The sequence below is a fragment of the Oncorhynchus mykiss genome, unplaced genomic scaffold (genome assembly GCF_057628025.1).
Source record: "Oncorhynchus mykiss isolate SJ-2025 unplaced genomic scaffold, ASM5762802v1 scaffold93, whole genome shotgun sequence".
NCBI classification, from domain to species: Eukaryota; Metazoa; Chordata; class Actinopteri; order Salmoniformes; family Salmonidae; genus Oncorhynchus; species Oncorhynchus mykiss.
Window position 1 is genome coordinate 2,800,001 of NW_028322092.1, and position 19,300 is coordinate 2,819,300.

The 19,300-nt window shown below is 52.4% G+C and overlaps 1 protein-coding gene across 1 annotated transcript in view; it reads left to right on the forward strand.

Annotated features, from left to right (window-relative positions):
• The window catches only part of LOC110513475 (intermembrane lipid transfer protein VPS13B), a gene marked incomplete at its 3' end in the record, with an annotated part of 690,119 nt that overhangs the window by 652,499 nt on the left and 18,320 nt on the right, over window positions 1-19,300 (forward strand). The window contains 5 exon segments of the mRNA XM_090228566.1: window positions 4,483-4,597; window positions 4,600-4,634; window positions 4,636-4,679; window positions 8,393-8,598; window positions 9,180-9,547. Of these exon segments, the coding sequence (XP_090084692.1) occupies window positions 4,483-4,597; window positions 4,600-4,634; window positions 4,636-4,679; window positions 8,393-8,598; window positions 9,180-9,547 (768 nt within the window).

A 19,300-nucleotide genomic window follows, 5' to 3' on the forward strand; every position in this document is an offset into this window, starting at 1 on the left:
TTAGTTGAGGTCATCTGTCCATGTAGGTGGGGGTACCGGTACCGAGTACGTGGGGGTACAGGTTAGTTGAGGTCATCTGTCCATGTAGGTGGGGGTACAGGTACCGAGTACGTGGGGGTACAGGTTAGTTGAGGTCATCTGTCCATGTAGGTGGGGGTACCGGTACCGAGTACGTGGGGGTACAGGTTAGTTGAGGTCATCTGTCCATGTAGGTGGGGGTACCGGTACCGAGTACGTGGGGGTACAGGTTAGTTGAGGTCATCTGTCCATGTAGGTGGGGGTACCGGTACCGAGTACGTGGGGGTACAGGTTAGTTGAGGTCATCTGTCCATGTAGGTGGGGGTACAGGTACCGAGTACGTGGGGGTACAGGTTAGTTGAGGTCATCTGTCCATGTAGGTGGGGGTACCGGTACCGAGTACGTGGGGGTACAGGTTAGTTGAGGTCATCTGTCCATGTAGGTGGGGGTACCGGTACCGAGTACGTGGGGGTACAGGTTAGTTGAGGTCATCTGTCCATGTAGGTGGGGGTACCGGTACCGAGTACGTGGGGGTACAGGTTAGTTGAGGTCATCTGTCCATGTAGGTGGGGGCACCGGTACCGAGTACGTGGGGGTACAGGTTAGTTGAGGTCATCTGTCCATGTAGGTGGGGGTACAGGTACCGAGTCAATGCGTGGGGTACAGGTTAGTTGAGGTCATTTGTCCATGTAGGTGGAGGTGAAGTGACTCAGCATAGATAATAAACAGTGAGTAGCAGCAGTTTACAAAAGGGAGGGGGGGGGGGGGGCAATATAAATTGTTCGGTGATGATTTCATTTATTGTTCAGGAGTCTTATGTCTTTGGGGGTAGAAGCTGTTAAGGAGCCTTTTGGTCCTAGACTTGGTGCTCCGGTAGCAGAGAGAACAGTCTATGACTGGGGTGACTGGAGTTTCTGACAATTTTATGGGCCTTCCTCTTGCACCGCCTAGTATATAAGTCCTGGATGTCAGGAAGCTTGACCCCAGAGATGTACTGGGCCGTTCGCACTACCCTCTGTCGTGCCTTGCGGTAGGAGGCCGAGAAGTTGCCGTACCAGGCAGTGATGCAACCCGGTCAGGACGCTCTCGATGGTGCAGCTGTAGAACCTTTCGAGGATCTGAGGACCCATGCCAAATCTTTTCAGTCTTGGTGTCTTTGGACCATGATCATTTGTTGGTGATGTCGACACCAAGGAACTGAAACTCTCGACCCACTCCACTACAGCCCCGTTGTGTAAATGGGGGCCTGTTCGGCCTGCCTTTTCCTGTAGTCCACGATCATCTCCTTTGTCTTGATCACCTTGAGGTAGAGGTTGTTGTCCTGGCACCACACGGCCAGGTCTCTGACCTCTTTCCTATAGGCTGTCTCGTCGTTGTTGGTGATCAGGCCTTACCACTGTTGTGTCATCGGCAATCTTAATGATGGTGTTGGTGGTATGTAAATTGGAGTGGGTCTAGGGTTTCTGGGATAATGGTGTTGATGTGAGCCATGACCAGCCTTTCAAATCACTTCATGGCTACAGACGTGAGTGCTACGGGTCGGTAGTCATTTAGGCAGGTTACCTTAGTGTTCTTGGGCATAGGGACTATGGTGGTCTGCTTGAAGCATGTTGGTATTACAGACTCAGTCAGGGAGAGGTTGAACATGTCAGTGAAGACACTTGCCAGTTGGTCAGCACATGCTCTGAGTTCACGTCCTGGAAATCCATCTGGCCCCGCGGCTTTGTGAATGTTGACCTGTTTAAAGGTTTTGTTGACATCGGCTACCGAGAGCGTTATCACACAGTCAACCAGAACAGCTGGTGCTCTCTTGCATGCTTCAGTATTGCTTGCCTCGAAGCGAGCATAAAAGGCATTTAGCTCGTCGGGTAGGCTCGCGTCACTGGGCAGCTCGCGGCTGTGTGTCCAGAGGTAAAGGAGATATTAGAACAGACTGTTGGGGTTTGGTCTCATGATACACTTCAAAACACTTCTTCAATCCCCTTTCATGGTGTCCTGACCCCCCCCCCCCCCCCCCCCCTCCCCCCTCACCAGCAGAACAGTGTTAGTGGCAGTCCTACAGTCGTTACCCTGGTTACAACACACGTCCCCGACATTACCCTGGTTACAACAAACATACCCTGTATTACCCCTAAATTACCTCTGTATTACCTCTATATTACCCCTGTATTACCACTGTATTACCCCTACATTACCCTTGTATTACCACTATATTACCCCTGTATTACCCCTACATTACCCTTGTATTACCACTATATTACTCCTGTATTACCCCTACATTACCCTTGTATTACCCCTATATTACCCCTCCCTATATTACCCCTGTATTACCCCTATATTACCCCTGTTCCTCTGTTAACTCGGCCCTCTGTTCCTCTGTTAACTCAGCCCTGTGTTCCTCTGTTAACTAAGCCCTGTGTTCCTCTGTTAACTCAGCCCTGTGTTCCTCTGTTAATTCAGCCCTGTGTTCCTCTGTTAACTAAGCCCTGTGTTCCTCTGTTAACTCAGCCCTGTGTTCCTCTGTTAACTCAGCCCTGTGTTCCTCTGTTCCTCTGTTAACTCAGCCTGTGTTCCTCTGTTAACTCAGCCCTGTGTTCCTCTGTTAACTCAGCCCTGTGTTCCTCTGTTCCTCTGTCAACTCAGCCCTGTGTTCCTCTGTTCCTCTGTTAACTCAGCCCTGTGTTCCTCTGTTAACTCAGCCCTGTGTTCCTCTGTTCCTCTGTTAACTCAGCCCTGTGTTCCTCTGTTCCTCTGTTAACTCAGCCCTGTGTTCCTCTGTTCCTCTGTTAACTCAGCCCTGTGTTCCTCTGTTCCTCTGTTAACTCAGCCCTGTGTTCCTCTGTTAACTCAGCCCTGTGTTCCTCTGTTCCTCTGTTAACTCAGCCCTGTGTTCCTCTGTTGAACCTCCTAATTCACCTTGTCATTAGCAGAACGATGGACCTTTCAGGGTCGTAACTGGACTCGGTGCCGTGTGGTGACTCGTGTGGTGACTTCAGAGAGAGAAGTGGTCCGGACGGCCTACCTAACTATTATCGTAGCGTGAGACGGGTCAGCACTAACCCAGCTGGGCGTTGGCCCCACCTAATGCAGTGAAACAACACGGGCCTGCCCATGTGGCGAATCAGATCACACACCTGACCTCACGCAGCAAGACTTCAGTCCTGCCCATGTGGCGAATCAGATCACACACCTGACCTCACTCAGCAAGACTTCAGTCCCTCTGAGCAGTTTAACGTTACACACATCACTCATACGATCTCTGAATCCTCCTTTTTCCACACACACACCTCGTCACCTAGCGGCAACCTGTCTCCTATGTCGTGCTGTCACGTTGGTCGTACGGAGGAGACCAAGGCGTGATGTGAATACGTACGTTTGAATGAAGACGAAGAACAACAAACCCGAACGTGAAGCTATATAATACTAGTGCAGACACAGGCAACTAGACATAGACAATAACCCACCAAATACCCAAAGAAGATGGCTGCCTAAATATGGTTCCCGATCAGAGACAACGATAAACACCTGCCTCTGATTGAGAACCAATCTAGGCAACCAGAGACATACATAAACACCTAGATAGTAAACGAACCCATAAACCTCCAAAACCCTAGACAGTACAAAAACACATACATCACCCATGTCACACCCTGACCTAACCAAAACAATAAATAAAACCAAGAATACTAAGGTCAGGGCGTGATAAGTGCACTACTTTGGCTTCTGGTAGCTCTGTGCAGTGTACTACGTAGGGATTAGGGTGTCGTTTGGGACAAAGGTGTAGTATTTCTAGAACGGTTAGGGAGGCGTCTCGGAGAACGTCGTTCTAGAACGGTTAGGGCGGTGTTGTCGGAGAACGTCGTTCTAGAACGGTTAGGGCGGCGTCTCGGAGAACGTCGTTCTAGAACGGTTAGGGCGGCGTCTCGGAGAACGTCGTTCTAGAACGGTTAGGGTGGCGTGTCAGAGAACGTCGTTCTAGAATGTGTAGGGTGGCGTGCCGGAGAACGTCATTCTAGAACGTGTAGGGCGGCGTGCCGGAGAACGACAGGTCATAAGGTCCCAATGTAAAGGACGTCAGGCTGAATCCCATCGGCTAGGGTTAGGTGAGGCGGTCTCTCTCCTCCCACCTCTCCCTTTCCTCCCACTTCCTCCCACCTCTCCCACCTCTCCTCCCACTTCCTCCCACCTCTCCTCTCCTCCCACTTCCTCCCACCTCTCCTCTCCTCCCACCTCCTCTCCTCCCACCTCTCCTCCCCTCCCACCTCCTCCCACCTCCTCTCCTCCCACCTCCTCCCAGCTCTCCTCTCCTCCCACCTCCTCCTCCCAGCTCTCCTCTCCTCCCACCTCCTCCTCCCAGCTCCTCTCCTCAGCAGGAAGCAGCCTCGTCAGGTCAACAGCCATTAGTTCTGATTAAATAATAGAGGTCGTGAGATTTTAGTTGTCTGGGGGGTTCTTGTTCTGCAGGTGCCGTGCAGCCTGGAGTATTGGGACGAGCTCCAGCATGCCTTCGTCCCCTACCGAGAGTTCAGCCTATCAGAGAGTAGCGCCTGCGAGCTGACCCTGCCCAGCCTGACGCTGACCATGAGCAGAAGGATCTGGTGACCTCTGACCTGTGGGAGGATCGTCCTCAACAATAACCCAGACGGAGGAGACGAACAGAGGTGAGGAGACGATTCAACACACTCTTCACACACCTGATTCTACGGTGTTTGTGTGTGTGTATCTGTGTGTGTGTATCTTTGTGTGTGTGTGTGTGTGTGTGTGTATCTTTGTGTGTGTGTATCTTTGTGTGTGTGTATCTGTGTGTGTGTGTATCTGTGTGTGTGTGTGTGTGTGTGTGTGTGTGTGTGTGTGTGTGTGTGTGTGTGTGTGTGGTTCAGGGAGCCAGTACAGTGCAGAACGATGAGCATCTCTGAGCACAAAAGCCTCTGTGTGTCACATCTGGGAGGGAAGGCAGGAGGGAAGGCAGGAGGGCGGGAAGGAACGAGGGAGGGGAAGGAGGGAAGGAACGAGGGAGGGAAGGCAGGAGGGAGGGAAGGCAGGAAGGAAGGTGGGAGGGAAGTTGGGAGGGGCAGTGGGAGGGAAGGCGGGAGGGAGGGAGGGAAGGCGGGACGGAGGGAAGGAGGGAGGGAAGGAAGGTGGGGGAGGCAGTGGGAGGAAAGGCGGGAAGGTGGGAGGGAGGGAAGGTGGGGAGGCAGTGGGAGGGAAGGTGGGAGGGAGGGAGGGAGGGAGGGAAGGTGGGGGAGGCAGTGAGAGGGAAGGTGGAGGGAGGGAAGGAGGGTGGGAGGGAGGGAGGAAAGGAGGGATGGAGGGAAGGTGGGGGAGGCAGTGGGAGGGAAGGCGGGAGGGAGGGAGGTGGGGGAGGCAGTGAGAGGGAGGGAAGGAAGGTGGGGGAGGCAGTGGGAGGGAAGGGGGGAAAGTGGGGGGGAGGGAGGGAGGGAAGGTGGGGGAGGCAGTGGACCTGGCCCAGTTTCAGATCAACTATTGACATTTCCCAGCACACCAAGTGGCTGTCAGGGCCAAACAGATCCCTTCCTGCTTTCCTTGAGGGGGAGGGAGGAGGGAGGCAGGGGGGATAGAGGAGGGAGGGAGGACGGGAGATGAGGTAGGAGGGAGGGAGGATGGGAGATGAGGTAGGAGGGAGGGCTGAGGAGAGAGGCAGGAGGGGGAAGAGGGTAGTAGCAGGAGGAGAGGACTGAGGCGGTCTCTCTCTCTCTCTCTCTCTCTCTCTCTCTCTCTCTCTCTCTCTCTCTCTCTCTCTCTCTCTCGCTCTCTCGCTCTCTCGCTCTCTCGCTCTCTCGCTCTCTCGCTCTCTCTCTCTGCCTCCCTGGGTTTAGGGCCTCTCTATGTCAGCTAACTGCCAAGCCTACGTTCTGTGTGGGTTTAAGGGCTCCTGAGAAGCAGAATGGGAGGAATAAGAAAACATGGCATGAAGAGAGGAGAACAACAGAAAACAGAAACTCAGTGAAAAGCCAAATGTACATGTGCATTTCATTACAGTACATTTCCTTTACTGTCTATGTGTGTCCCAATTGACAGCTTATTCCCTGTATATGGTGCACTACGGACCCTGGTCAAAAGTAGTGCACTACGTAGGGAATAGTGAGCTATTTGGGACGCCCTGGTAATGTCCCTACAGCCAGTCCTCCTCCATGACACCTTGTTAATGTCCCCCCAGCCAGTCCTCCTCCATGACACCTTGTTAATGTCCCTCCAGCCAGTCCTCCCCCCATGACACCCTGTTAATGTCCCTCCAGCCCAGTCCTCCTCCATGACACCTTGTTAATGTCCCTCCAGCCAGTCCTCCTCCATGACACCTTGTTAATGTCCCCCCAGCCCAGTCCTCCTCCATGACACCTTGTTAATGTCCCCCCAGCCCAGTCCTCCTCCATGACACCTTGTTAATGTCCCTCCAGCCCAGTCCTCCTCCATGACACCCTGTTAATGTCCTTCCAGCCCAGTCCTCCTCCATGACACCTTGTTAATGTCCGTCCAGCCCAGTCCTCCTCCATGACACCTTGTTAATGTCCGTCCAGCCCAGTCCTCCTCCATGACACCTTGTTAATGTCCCTCCAGCCAGTCCTCCTCCATGACACCTTGTTAATGTCCCCCCAGCCCAGTCCTCCTCCATGACACCTTGTTAATGTCCCCCCAGCCCAGTCCTCCTCCATGACACCTTGTTAATGTCCCTACAGCCAGTCCTCCTCCATGACACCTTGTTAATGTCCCTCCAGCCAGTCCTCCTCCATGACACCTTGTTAGTGTCCCTCTAGTCCAGTCCTCCTCCATGACACCTTGTTAATGTCCCCCCAGCCCAGTCCTCCTCCATGACACCTTGTTAATGTCCCCCCAGCCCAGTCCTGCAGGGGAGGATGTAGTGGAGGATGTAGGGGAGGATGCAGGGGAGGAGGCAGGGGAGGATGCAGGGGAGGTTGCAGATGAGGATGCAGGGGAGGATGCAGGGGAGGATGCAGGGGAGGATTCAAGGGAGGATACAAGGGAGGGGGCAGGGGAGGAGGCAGGGGAGGATGCGAGGAGGATGCAGGGGAGGATGTAGGGGAGGATATGAGGAGAATGCAGGGGAGGATGCAGGGGAGGATGCAGGGGAGGATGTAGGGGAGGATGCACGGGAGGATGCAGGGGAGTATGTACGGGAGGATGCAGGGGAGTATGTACGGGAGGATGCAGGGGAGTATGTAAGGGAGGTTGCAGAGGAGGTTGCAGGGGAGGTTGCAGGGGAGGTTGCAGCGGAGGATTCAGGGGAGGATGTAAGGGAGGATGCAGAGGAGGATGCAGTGGAGGATGTAGGGGAGGATATGAGGAGAATGCAGGGGAGGATGCAGGGGAGGATGCAGGGGAGGATGTAGGGGAGGATGCACGGGAGGATGCAGGGGAGGATGCAGGGGAGGATGTAGGGGAGGATGCAGGGGAGGATGCAGGGGAGGATGCAGGGGAGGATGCAGGGGAGGATTCAGGGGAGGATGCAGGGGAGGATGCAGGGGAGGATGCAAGGGGGGATTACAAGGGAGGAGGCAGGGGAGGAGGCAGGAGAGGATGCAGGGGAGGATGCAGGGGAGGATGTAGCGGAGGATGCAGGGGAGGATGCAGGAGAGGATGCGAGGAGGATGCAGGGGAGGATGCAGGGGAGGATGCGAGGAGGATGCAGGGGAGGATGCAGGGGAGGATGCAGGGGAGGATATGAGGTGGATGCAGGGGAGGATGCAGGGGAGGACAATACACTTCCTGAACACTTTCCTCTCTCCCTATGTTCTTTTTCATTTCAATGTTTTATTTTTTTTGTAATCTGGAGTCTTATGTTTCTGTCGATGTCACGGTTAGTGGTGGTATCAACACAAAGTATCGGCCCAAACCTGTCACTGCCATGGAGACTTCACCTTAAAGGTTTTATACCTCTTACTGTGTCCTTCTATGTTTACCTGCTGTCTCCGGAGGTCAGTCAGGATGGTGTTCTAGAGCAGGAGAGTGTTCTAGAGCAGGGTAGTGTTCTAGAGCAGGATGGTGTTCTAGAGCAGGATGGTGTTCTAGAGCAGGAGAGTGTTCTAGAGCAGGATAGTGTTCCAGAGCAGGATAGTGTTCCAGAGCAGGATAGTGTTCTAGAACAGGATAGTGTTCTAGAGCAGGGTAGTGTTCCAGAGCAGGATAGTGTTCTAGAGTGTTCTAGAGAATAGTTCTGAGGTGAATACAGGACTGACTATAGTGAAATAGGTGCTGTTCTCCTCTCTCCCTCGGTCAGACCGGGAGGCAGAAGACATATAGTAACAACATACTGGAAGTGTCTTTCTCCTCTCCCTCCCAGTGAGTCAGATTTATAAACTGTCAAACTTTAATTATTTCTTTATGTATCTCTTTACAGTTCTGACAGTGAGTCAGGTTCTCAGCAGGGTTCCTCGGGGTCCCAGCTTCTGCCCTGTGACCAGCTAGTGTCCCCCACGGCGCTGGCAGCTTGTACCCGTGTTGACTCCTGCTTCGCCCCCTGGTCCGTGCCCTCCCTGGGCGTGTCTCTCACCCTGGCACAGATACAGCTGCACCTCTACCACCACCTGGAGCAGCTGGGCACAGGTACTGTAGCACCGCCTGGAGCAGCTGGGTACAGGAACTGTAGCACCGCCTGGAGCAGCTGGGCACAGGTACTGTAACACCGCCTGGAACAGCTGGGCACAGGTACTGTAACACCGCCTGGAGCAGCTGGGTACAGGTACTGTAGCACCGCCTGGAGCAGCTGGGTACAGGTACTGTAACACCGCCTGGTGCAGCTGGGCACAGGTACTGTAACACCGCCTGGAGCACCTGGGTACAGGTACTGTAGCACCGCCTGTAGCAGCTGGGTACAGGTACTGTAGCACCGCCTGGAGCAGCTGGGTACAGGTACTGTAGCACCGCCTGGAGCAGCTGGGTACAGGTACTGTAGCACCGCCTGGAGCAGCTGGGTACAGGTACTGTAGCACCGCCTGGAGCAGCTGGGTACACGTACTGTAACACCGTCACACGAAGTGGAACTTTCCAGAAAATCACTTTTGGTCTTTTTTTGTTGTTGCTATTTTCTCGTGTTTCATCTGAAGTCGTTCTCATACTACTGTCACTTTAGTTGTATAGTAGATTCACTCACATCTCCTCTGTCCGTCTGTCTATTCCGTCTCCAGCGCCGTCACGTCGACTCCGCCCCTTCCTGCCGGACAGGAAGTTGCCCCAGGAGCAAGAGTACCTGGTCATCGGGGCACAGGAGCCGCGGCTGTTCCTCCGCCAGTGGAGCGGTGGCGGTAACGTCAGCGCCGCCCGGCTCTGCCAGGAGATCCAGTTCTCCACCGAGCTGGACTGCAGACTGTTGGAGTACCGGAACTTGACTTGGCTCTGCCTGCTGCAGCCGTTCATACTGCAGGGTCAGGCTGCGGTCACACGCTGCTCCAACAACGTCCTTCTGGACGGCAACGTCTTCGTAGACCCGGTCTTCATCAACATCAGCCAGAACACCGTTCACAGTCTGGATACGGCCCTACGGGGCTGGCAACAGGTGAGACTGCTGTTATATACTGAGTCAGTCTAATCCTAATCCTAACATTCATCACCATCAGTCTGGATACAGCCCTACGGGGCTGGCAACAGGTGAGACTACTGGTATATACTGAGTTAGTCTAATCCTAACGTTCATCACCATCAGTCTGGATACAGCCCTACACCTCCTGGCTACCCCCTCTAACCACTAGGCTACCTGCCTCCCCCCTCTAACCACTAGGCTACCTGCCCCCCCCTCTAACCACTAGGCTACCTGCCCCCCCCCCCCCCCCCTCTAACCACTAGGCTACCTGCCCCCCCCCTCTAACCACTAGGCTACCTGCCTCCCCCCTCTAAACACTAGGCTACCTGCCTCCCCCCTCTAACCACTAGGCTACCTGCCCCCCCCCTCTAACCACTAGGCTACCTGCCTCCCCCCTCTAAACACTAGGCTACCTGCCTCCCCCCTCTAACCACTAGGCTACCTGCCTCCCCCCTCTAACCACTAGGCTACCTGCCTCCCCCCTCTAACCACTAGGCTACCTGCCTCCCCCCTCTAACCACTAGGCTACCTGCCTCCCCCCTCTAACCACTAGGCTACCTGCCTCCCCCCTCTAACCACTAGGCTACCTGCCTCCCCCCTCTAACCACTAGGCTACCTGCCTCCCCCCTCTAACCACTAGGCTACTTGCCTCCCCCCTCTAACCACTAGGCTACCTGCCTCCCCCCTCTAACCAATAGGCTACCTGCCTCCCCCCTCTAACCACTAGGCTACCTGCCTCCCCCCTCTAACCACTAGGCTACCTGCCTCCCCCCTCTAACCACTAGGCTACCTGCCTCCTCCTCTAACCACTAGGCTACCTGCCTCCCCCCTCTAACCACTAGGCTACCTGCCTCCTCCTCTAACCACTAGGCTACCTGCCTCCCCCTCTAACCACTAGGCTACCTGCCCCCTCCTCTAACCACTAGGCTACCTGCCCCCCCCCTCTAACCACTAGGCTACCTGCCTCCCCCCACTAACCACTAGGCTACCTGCCTCCCCCCTCTAACCACTAGGCTACCTGCCCCCCCCCTCTAACCACTAGACTACCTGCCCCCCCCCTCTAACCACTAGGCTACCTGCCCCCCCCCTCTAACCACTAGGCTACCTGCCTCCCCCCTCTAACCACTAGGCTACCTGCCTCCCCCCTCTAACCACTAGGCTACCTGCCTCCCCCCTCTAACCACTAGGCTACCTGCCCCCCCCCTCTAACCACTAGGCTACCTGCCCCCCCCCTCTAACCACTAGGCTACCTGCCTCACCCCTCTAACCACTAGGCTACCTGCCTCCCCCCTCTAACCACTAGGCTACCTGCCTCCCCCCTCTAACCACTAGGCTACCTGCCTCCCCCTCTAACCACTAGGCTACCTGCCCCCCCTCTAACCACTAGGCTACCTGCCTCCCCCCTCTAACCACTAGGCTACCTGCCCCCCCCCTCTAACCACTAGGCTACCTGCCTCCCCCCTCTAACCACTAGGCTACCTGCCCCCCCCCTCTAACCACTAGGCTACCTGCCCCCCCCCCCCCTCTAACCACTAGGCTACCTGCCCCCCCCCTCTAACCACTAGGCTACCTGCCGTAGTGTCCTGGTTCTGGTTCTGGTTTCGGTGCTGTATTAAAGCTGTAGAGTCCAGGTTCTGGTTCTGGTTCTGGTGCTGTATTAAAACCGTAGTGTCCAGGTTCTGGTTCTGGTTCTGGTTCTGTATTAAAGCCGTAGTGTCTTGGTTCTGGTTCTGGTTCTGGTTCTGTATTAAAGCCGTAGAGTCCAGGTTCTGGTTCTGGTTCTGTATTAAAGCCGTAGTGTCCTGGTTCTGGTTCTGGTTCTGGTGCTGTATTAAAGCCGTAGTGTCCAGGTTCTGGTTCTGGTTCTGGTGCTGTATTAAAACCGTAGTGTCCAGGTTCTGGTTCTGGTTCTGGTGCTGTATTAAAGCCGTAGTGTCCTGGTTCTGGTTCTGGTTCTGTATTAAAGCCGTAGTGTCCAGGTTCTGGTTCTGGTGCTGTATTAAAGCCGTAATGTCCAGGTTCTGGTTCTGGTTCTGGTTCTGTATTAAAGCCGTAGTGTCCAGGTCCTGGTTCTGGTTCTGGTGCTGTATTAAAGCCGTAGAGTCCAGGTTCTGGTTCTGGTTCTGGTGCTGTATTAAAGCCGTAGTGTCCTGGTTCTGGTTCTGGTTCTGGTGCTGTATTAAAGCCGTAGTGTCCAGGTTCTGGTTCTGGTGCTGTATTAAAGCCGTAGTGTCCAGGTTCTGGTTCTGGTGCTGTATTAAAGCCGTAGTGTCCTGGTTCTGGTTCTGGTTCCGGTGCTGTATTAAAGCCGTAGTGTCCTGGTTCTGGTTCTGTATTAAAGCCGTAGTGTCCTGGTTCTGGTTCTGGTTCTGGTGCTGTATTAAACGCCGTAGTGTCCAGGTTCTGGTTCTGGTTCTGTATTAAAGCCGTAGTGTCCAGGTTCTGGTTCTGGTTCTGGTGCTGTATTAAAGCCGTAGTGTCCAGGTTCTGGTTCTGGTTCTGGTTCTGTATTAAAGCCGTAGTGTCCAGGTTCTGGTTCTGGTGCTGTATTAAACGCCGTAGTGTCCAGGTTCTGGTTCTGGTTCTGTATTAAAGCCGTAGTGTCCAGGTTCTGGTTCTGGTTCTGGTGCTGTATTAAAAGCCGTAGTGTCCAGGTTCTGGTTCTGGTTCTGTATTAAAGCCGTAGTGTCCTGGTTCTGGTTCTGGTTCTGTATTAAAGCCGTAGAGTCCAGGTTCTGGTTCTGGTTCTGTATTAAAGCCGTAGTGTCCAGGTTCTGGTTCTGGTTCTGGTGCTGTATTAAAGCCGTAGTGTCCAGGTTCTGGTTCTGGTTCTGGTTCTGTATTAAAGCCGTAGAGTCCAGGTTCTGGTTCTGGTTCTGTATTAAAGCCGTAGTGTCCAGGTTCTGGTTCTGCCGCTGCTCCATCTCAGCCATTAAACCCAGGTCTCTAGAAGCTCGTTGAGACGTGATAAAAGCTAGCTGCCTCCCCGGTTATTGGATCAACTAAGCAAATATCCAGCGACCTGGATCAGACTCAGCACCTCCCTCCCTGGTCTCTCCCTGTTCCCCATCAGGCCTGTTCTGACCTGATCTGGCCTGGTGTATTCTGGTCTGGTAGCCAAGAGGCTGTGTGAAGGTCCACCCGTGAAAACATGGTTAAACTGGAGTGATGACACCTACCAAGATCATCTGGCCCTGGTTCTCTCTCTCTGTCTCTCTCTGTCTCTCTCTCTCTGTCTCTGTCTCTCTCTGTCTCTCTCTGTCTCTGTCTCTCTCTGTCTCTGTCTTCCTCTGTCTCTGTCTCTCTCTCTCTCTATCTCTCTCTCTCTCTGTCTCTGTCTCTCTCTGTCTGTCTCTGTCTCTCTCTGTCTGTCTCGGTCTGTCTCTGTCTGTCTCTCTCTGTCTGTCTCTGTCTCTGTCTTCCTCTGTCTCTGTCTCCCCCTCTCTCTCTCTCTCTCTGTCTCTCTCTGTCTGTCTCGGTCTGTCTCTGTCTCTCTCTGTCTGTCTCTGTCTCTGTCTTCCTCTGTCTCTCTCTGTCTCTGTCTCCCCCTCTCTCTCTCTCTCTCTCTCTCTGTCTCTGTCTCTCTCTGTCTGTCTCTGTCTCTCTCTGTCTGTCTCGGTCTGTCTCTGTCTCTCTCTGTCTGTCTCTGTCTCTGTCTTCCTCTGTCTCTCTCTGTCTCTGTCTCCCCCTCTCTCTCTCTCTCTCTTTCTCTCTGTCTCTGTCTCTCTCCCTCTCTTTCCTGACCTTCCTCCCTGCCTCAGCCATGACTGTGTTGACTCATATAAAAGACCCAGGAGACTCAGGGGAGGTATTCTGATGAGTTCAACTTCTCTCCTCAGAAGATTAGTGTTATTTGGGCTCCCGAGTGATTCAGCAGTCTGAGACACTGCATCTCTACAGAGACACCCTGGTTCAGAGGTCTGAGACACCCTGGTTCAGAGGTCTGAGACACCCTGGTTCAGAGGTCTGAGACACTGCATCTCTACAGAGACACCCTGGTTCAGAGGTCTGAGACACCCTGGTTCAGAGGTCTGAGACACCCTGGTTCAGAGGTCTGAGACACCCTGGTTCAGAGGTCTGAGACACCCTGGTTCAGAGGTCTGAGACACTGCATCTCTACAGAAACACCCTGGTTCAGAGGTCTGAGACACCCTGGTTCAGAGGTCTGAGACACTGCATCTCTACAGAGACACCCTGGTTCAGATGTCTGAGACACTGCATCTCTACAGAGACACCCTGGTTCAGAGGTCTGAGACACCCTGGTTCAGAGGTCTGAGACACCCTGGTTCAGAGGTCTGAGACACCCTGGTTCAGCGGTCTGAGACACCCTGGTTCAGCGGTCTGAGACACTGCATCTCTACAGAGACACCCTGGTTCAGAGGTCTGAGACACCCTGGTTCAGCGGTCTGAGACATCCTGGTTCAGAGGTCTGAGACACCCTGGTTCAGAGGTCTGAGACACCCTGGATCAGAGGTCTGAGACACCCTAGTTCAGAGGTGAGAAAAAACCCTGGTTCAGCGGTCTGAGACACCCTGGTTCAGCGGTCTGAGACACCCTAGTTCAGAGGTCAGAAAAAACCCTGGTTCAGAGGTCTGAGACACCCTAGTTCAGAGGTCAGAAAAAACCCTGGTTCAGAGGTCTGAGACACCCTGGTTCAGCGGTCAGAGACACCCTGGTTCAGCGGTCAGAGACACCCTGGTTCAGCGGTATGAGACACCCTGGTTCAGAGGTCTGAGACACCCTGGTTCAGAGGTCAGAGACACCCTGGTTCAGAGGTCTGAGACACCCTGGTTCAGAGGTCTGAGACACCCTGGTTCAGAGGTCTGAGACACCCTGGTTCAGAGGTCTGAGACACCCTGGTTCAGCGGTCTGAGACACCCTGGTTCAGAGGTCTGAGACACTGCATCTCAGTGCTGGAGGCGTCGCTATAGAATCCAGGCTGGATCACATCCTGGCCCGTGATTGGGAGTCCCATAGGGCGGCGCGCAATTGGCCCAGTGTCGTCCGGATTTGCCCAGAGTAGGCAGTAATTGTAAAGAAGAATTTGTTCTTAACTGACTTGCCTCGTTAAATAAAGGTACATATATTTATATACACATTTATCTGCTGGGTTTCTACCTGCCTGGTGTAGATAGGTGAGGTAAAGGACCTGCCTGGTGTGGGTTGATTCAGACCTTTAGGTTAGTAGATAGGTGAGGTAAAGGACCTGCCTGGTGTGGGTTGATTCAGACCTTTAGGTAGGTGAGGTAAAGGACCTGCCTGGTGTGGGTTGATTCAGACCTTTAGGTTAGTAGATAGGTGAGGTAAAGGACCTGCCTGGTGTGGGTTGATTCAGACCTTTAGGTTAGTAGATAGGTGAGGTAAAGGACCTGCCTGGTGTGGGTTGATTCAGACCTTTAGGTTAGTAGATAGGTGAGGTAAAGGACCTACCTGGTGTGGGTTGATTCAGACCTTTAGGTTAGTAGATAGGTGAGGTAAAGGACCTGCCTGGTGTGGTTGATTCAGACCTTTAGGTTAGTAGATAGGTGAGGTAAAGGACCTGTCTGGTGTGGGTTGATTCAGACCTTTAGGTTAGTAGATAGGTGAGGTAAAGGACCTGCCTGGTGTGGGTTGATTCAGACCTTTAGGTTAGTAGATAGGTGAGGTAAAGGACCTGCCTGGTGTGGGTTGATTCAGACCTTTAGGTTAGTAGATAGGTGAGGTAAAGGACCTGCCTGGTGTGGTTGATTCAGACCTTTAGGTTAGTAGATAGGTGAGGTAAAGGACCTGCCTGGTGTGGGTTGATTCAGACCTTTAGGTTAGTAGATAGGTGAGGTAAAGGACCTGCCTGGTGTGGGTTGATTCAGACCTTTAGGTTAGTAGATAGGTGAGGTAAAGGACCTGCCTGGTGTGGGTTGATTCAGACCTTTAGGTTAGTAGATAGGTGAGGTAAAGGACCTGCCTGGTGTGGGTTGATTCAGACCTTTAGGTTAGTAGATAGGTGAGGTAAAGGACCTGTCTGGTGTGGGTTGATTCAGACCTTTAGGTTAGTAGATAGGTGAGGTAAAGGACCTGCCTGGTGTGGGTTGATTCAGACCTTTAGATAGGTGAGGTAAAGGACCTGCCTGGTGTGGGTTGATTCAGACCTTTAGGTTAGTAGATAGGTGAGGTAAAGGACCTGCCTGGTGTGGTTGATTCAGACCTTTAGGTTAGTAGATAGGTGAGGTAAAGGACCTGCCTGGTGTGGTTGATTCAGACCTTTAGGTTAGTAGATAGGTGAGGTAAAGGACCTGCCTGGTGTGGTTGATTCAGACCTTTAGGTTAGTAGATAGGTGAGGTAAAGGACCTGCCTGGTGTGGTTGATTCAGACCTTTAGGTTAGTAGATAGGTGAGGTAAAGGACCTGTCTGGTGTGGGTTGATTCAGACCTTTAGGTTAGTAGATAGGTGAGGTAAAGGACCCGCCTGGTGTGGGTTGATTCAGACCTTTAGGTTAGTAGATAGGTGAGGTAAAGGACCTGCCTGGTGTGGGTTGATTCAGACCTTTAGGTTAGTAGATAGGTGAGGTAAAGGACCTGCCTGGTGTGGGTTGATTCAGACCTTTAGGTTAGTAGATAGGTGAGGTAAAGGACCTGCCTGGTGTGGGTTGATTCAGACCTTTAGGTTAGTAGATAGGTGAGGTAAAGGACCTGCCTGGTGTGGGTTGATTCAGACCTTTAGGTTAGTAGATAGGTGAGGTAAAGGACCTGCCTGGTGTGGTTGAATCAGACCTTTAGGTTAGTAGATAGGTGAGGTAAAGGACCTGCCTGGTGTGGTTGATTCAGACCTTTAGGTTAGTAGATAGGTGAGGTAAAGGACCTGCCTGGTGTGGGTTGATTCAGACCTTTAGGTTAGTAGATAGGTGAGGTAAAGGACCTGCCTGGTGTGGTTGATTCAGACCTTTAGGTTAGTAGATAGGGGAGGTAAAGGACCTGCCTGGTGGGGTTGATTCAGACCTTTAGGTTAGTAGATAGGTGAGGTAAAGGACCTGCCTGGTGTGGGTTGATTCAGACCTTTAGGTTAGTAGATAGGTGAGGTAAAGGACCTGCCTGGTGTGGTTGAATCAGACCTTTAGGTTAGTAGATAGGTGAGGTAAAGGACCTGCCTGGTGTGGGTTGATTCAGACCTTTAGATAGGTGAGGTAAAGGACCTACCTGGTGTGGTTGATTCAGACCTTTAGGTTAGTAGATAGGTGAGGTAAAGGACCTGCCTGGTGTGGGTTGATTCAGACCTTTAGGTTAGTAGATAGGTGAGGTAAAGGACCTGTCTGGTGTGGGTTGATTCAGACCTTTAGGTTAGTAGATAGGTGAGGTAAAGGACCTGCCTGGTGTGGGTTGATTCAGACCTTTAGATAGGTGAGGTAAAGGACCTGCCTGGTGTGGGTTGATTCAGACCTTTAGGTTAGTAGATAGGTGAGGTAAAGGACCTGCCTGGTGTGGGTTGATTCAGACCTTTAGGTTAGTAGATAGGTGAGGTAAAGGACCTGCCTGGTGTGGGTTGATTCAGACCTTTAGGTTAGTAGATAGGTGAGGTAAAGGACCTGCCTGGTGTGGGTTGATTCAGACCTTTAGGTTAGTAGATAGGTGAGGTAAAGGACCTGCCTGGTGTGGGTTGATTCAGACCTTTAGGTTAGTAGATAGGTGAGGTAAAGGACCTGCCTGGTGTGGGTTGATTCAGACCTTTAGGTTAGTAGATAGGTGAGGTAAAGGACCTGCCTGGTGTGGGTTGATTCAGACCTTTAGGTTAGTAGATAGGTGAGGTAAAGGACCTGCCTGGTGTGGGTTGATTCAGACCTTTAGGTTAGTAGATAGGTGAGGTAAAGGACCTGCCTGGTGTGGGTTGATTCAGACCTTTAGGTTAGTAGATAGGTGAGGTAAAGGACCTGCCTGGTGTGGGTGATTCAGACCTTTAGGTTAGTAGATAGGTGAGGTAAAGGACCAGCCTGGTGTGGTTGATTCAGACCTTTAGGTTAGTAGATAGGTGAGGTAAAGGACCTGCCTGGTGTGGGTTGATTCAGACCTTTAGGTTAGTAGATAGGTGAGGTAAAGGACCTGTCTGGTGTGGGTTGATTCAGACCTTTAGGTTAGTAGATAGGTGAGGTAAAGGACCTGCCTGGTGTGGGTTGATTCAGACCTTTAGATAGGTGAGGTAAAGGACCTGCCTGGTGTGGGTTGATTCAGACCTTTAGGTTAGTAGATAGGTGAGGTAAAGGACCTGCCTGGTGTGGGTTGATTCAGACCTTTAGGTTAGTAGATAGGTGAGGTAAAGGACCTGCCTGGTGTGGGTTGATTCAGACCTTTAGGTTAGTAGATAGGTGAGGTAAAGGACCTGCCTGGTGTGGGTTGATTCAGACCTTTAGGTTAGTAGATAGGTGAGGTAAAGGACCTGCCTGGTGTGGGTTGATTCAGACCTTTAGGTTAGTAGATAGGTGAGGTAAAGGACCTGCCTGGTGTGGGTTGATTCAGACCTTTAGGTTAGTAGATAGGTGAGGTAAAGGACCTGCCTGGTGTGGGTTGATTCAGACCTTTAGGTTAGTAGATAGGTGAGGTAAAGGACCTGCCTTGTGTGGTTGATTCAGACCTTTAGGTTAGTAGATAGGTGAGGTAAAGGACCTGCCTGGTGTGGTTGATTCAGACCTTTAGGTTAGTAGATAGGTGAGGTAAAGGACCTGCCTGGTGTGGGTTGATTCAGACCTTTAGGTTAGTAGATAGGTGAGGTAAAGGACCTGCCTGGTGTGGTTGATTCAGACCTTTAGGTTAGTAGATAGGTGAGGTAAAGGACCTGCCTGGTGTGGGTTGATTCAGACCTTTAGGTTAGTAGATAGGTGAGGTAAAGGACCTGCCTGGTGTGGTTGATTCAGACCTTTAGGTTAGTAGATAGGTGAGGTAAAGGACCTGCCTGGTGTGGTTGATTCAGACCTTTAGGTTAGTAGATAGGTGAGGTAAAGGACCTGCCTGGTGTGGTTGATTCAGACCTTTAGGTTAGTAGATAGGTGAGGTAAAGGACCTGCCTGGTGTGGTTGATTCAGACCTTTAGGTTAGTAGATAGGTGAGGTAAAGGACCTGTCTGGTGTGGGTTGATTCAGACCTTTAGGTTAGTAGATAGGTGAGGTAAAGGACCCGCCTGGTGTGGGTTGATTCAGACCTTTAGGTTAGTAGATAGGTGAGGTAAAGGACCTGCCTGGTGTGGGTTGATTCAGACCTTTAGGTTAGTAGATAGGTGAGGTAAAGGACCTGCCTGGTGTGGGTTGATTCAGACCTTTAGGTTAGTAGATAGGTGAGGTAAAGGACCTGCCTGGTGTGGGTTGATTCAGACCTTTAGGTTAGTAGATAGGTGAGGTAAAGGACCTGCCTGGTGTGGGTTGATTCAGACCTTTAGGTTAGTAGATAGGTGAGGTAAAGGACCTGCCTGGTGTGGTTGAATCAGACCTTTAGGTTAGTAGATAGGTGAGGTAAAGGACCTGCCTGGTGTGGTTGATTCAGACCTTTAGGTTAGTAGATAGGTGAGGTAAAGGACCTGCCTGGTGTGGGTTGATTCAGACCTTTAGGTTAGTAGATAGGTGAGGTAAAGGACCTGCCTGGTGTGGTTGATTCAGACCTTTAGGTTAGTAGATAGGGGAGGTAAAGGACCTGCCTGGTGGGGTTGATTCAGACCTTTAGGTTAGTAGATAGGTGAGGTAAAGGACCTGCCTGGTGTGGGTTGATTCAGACCTT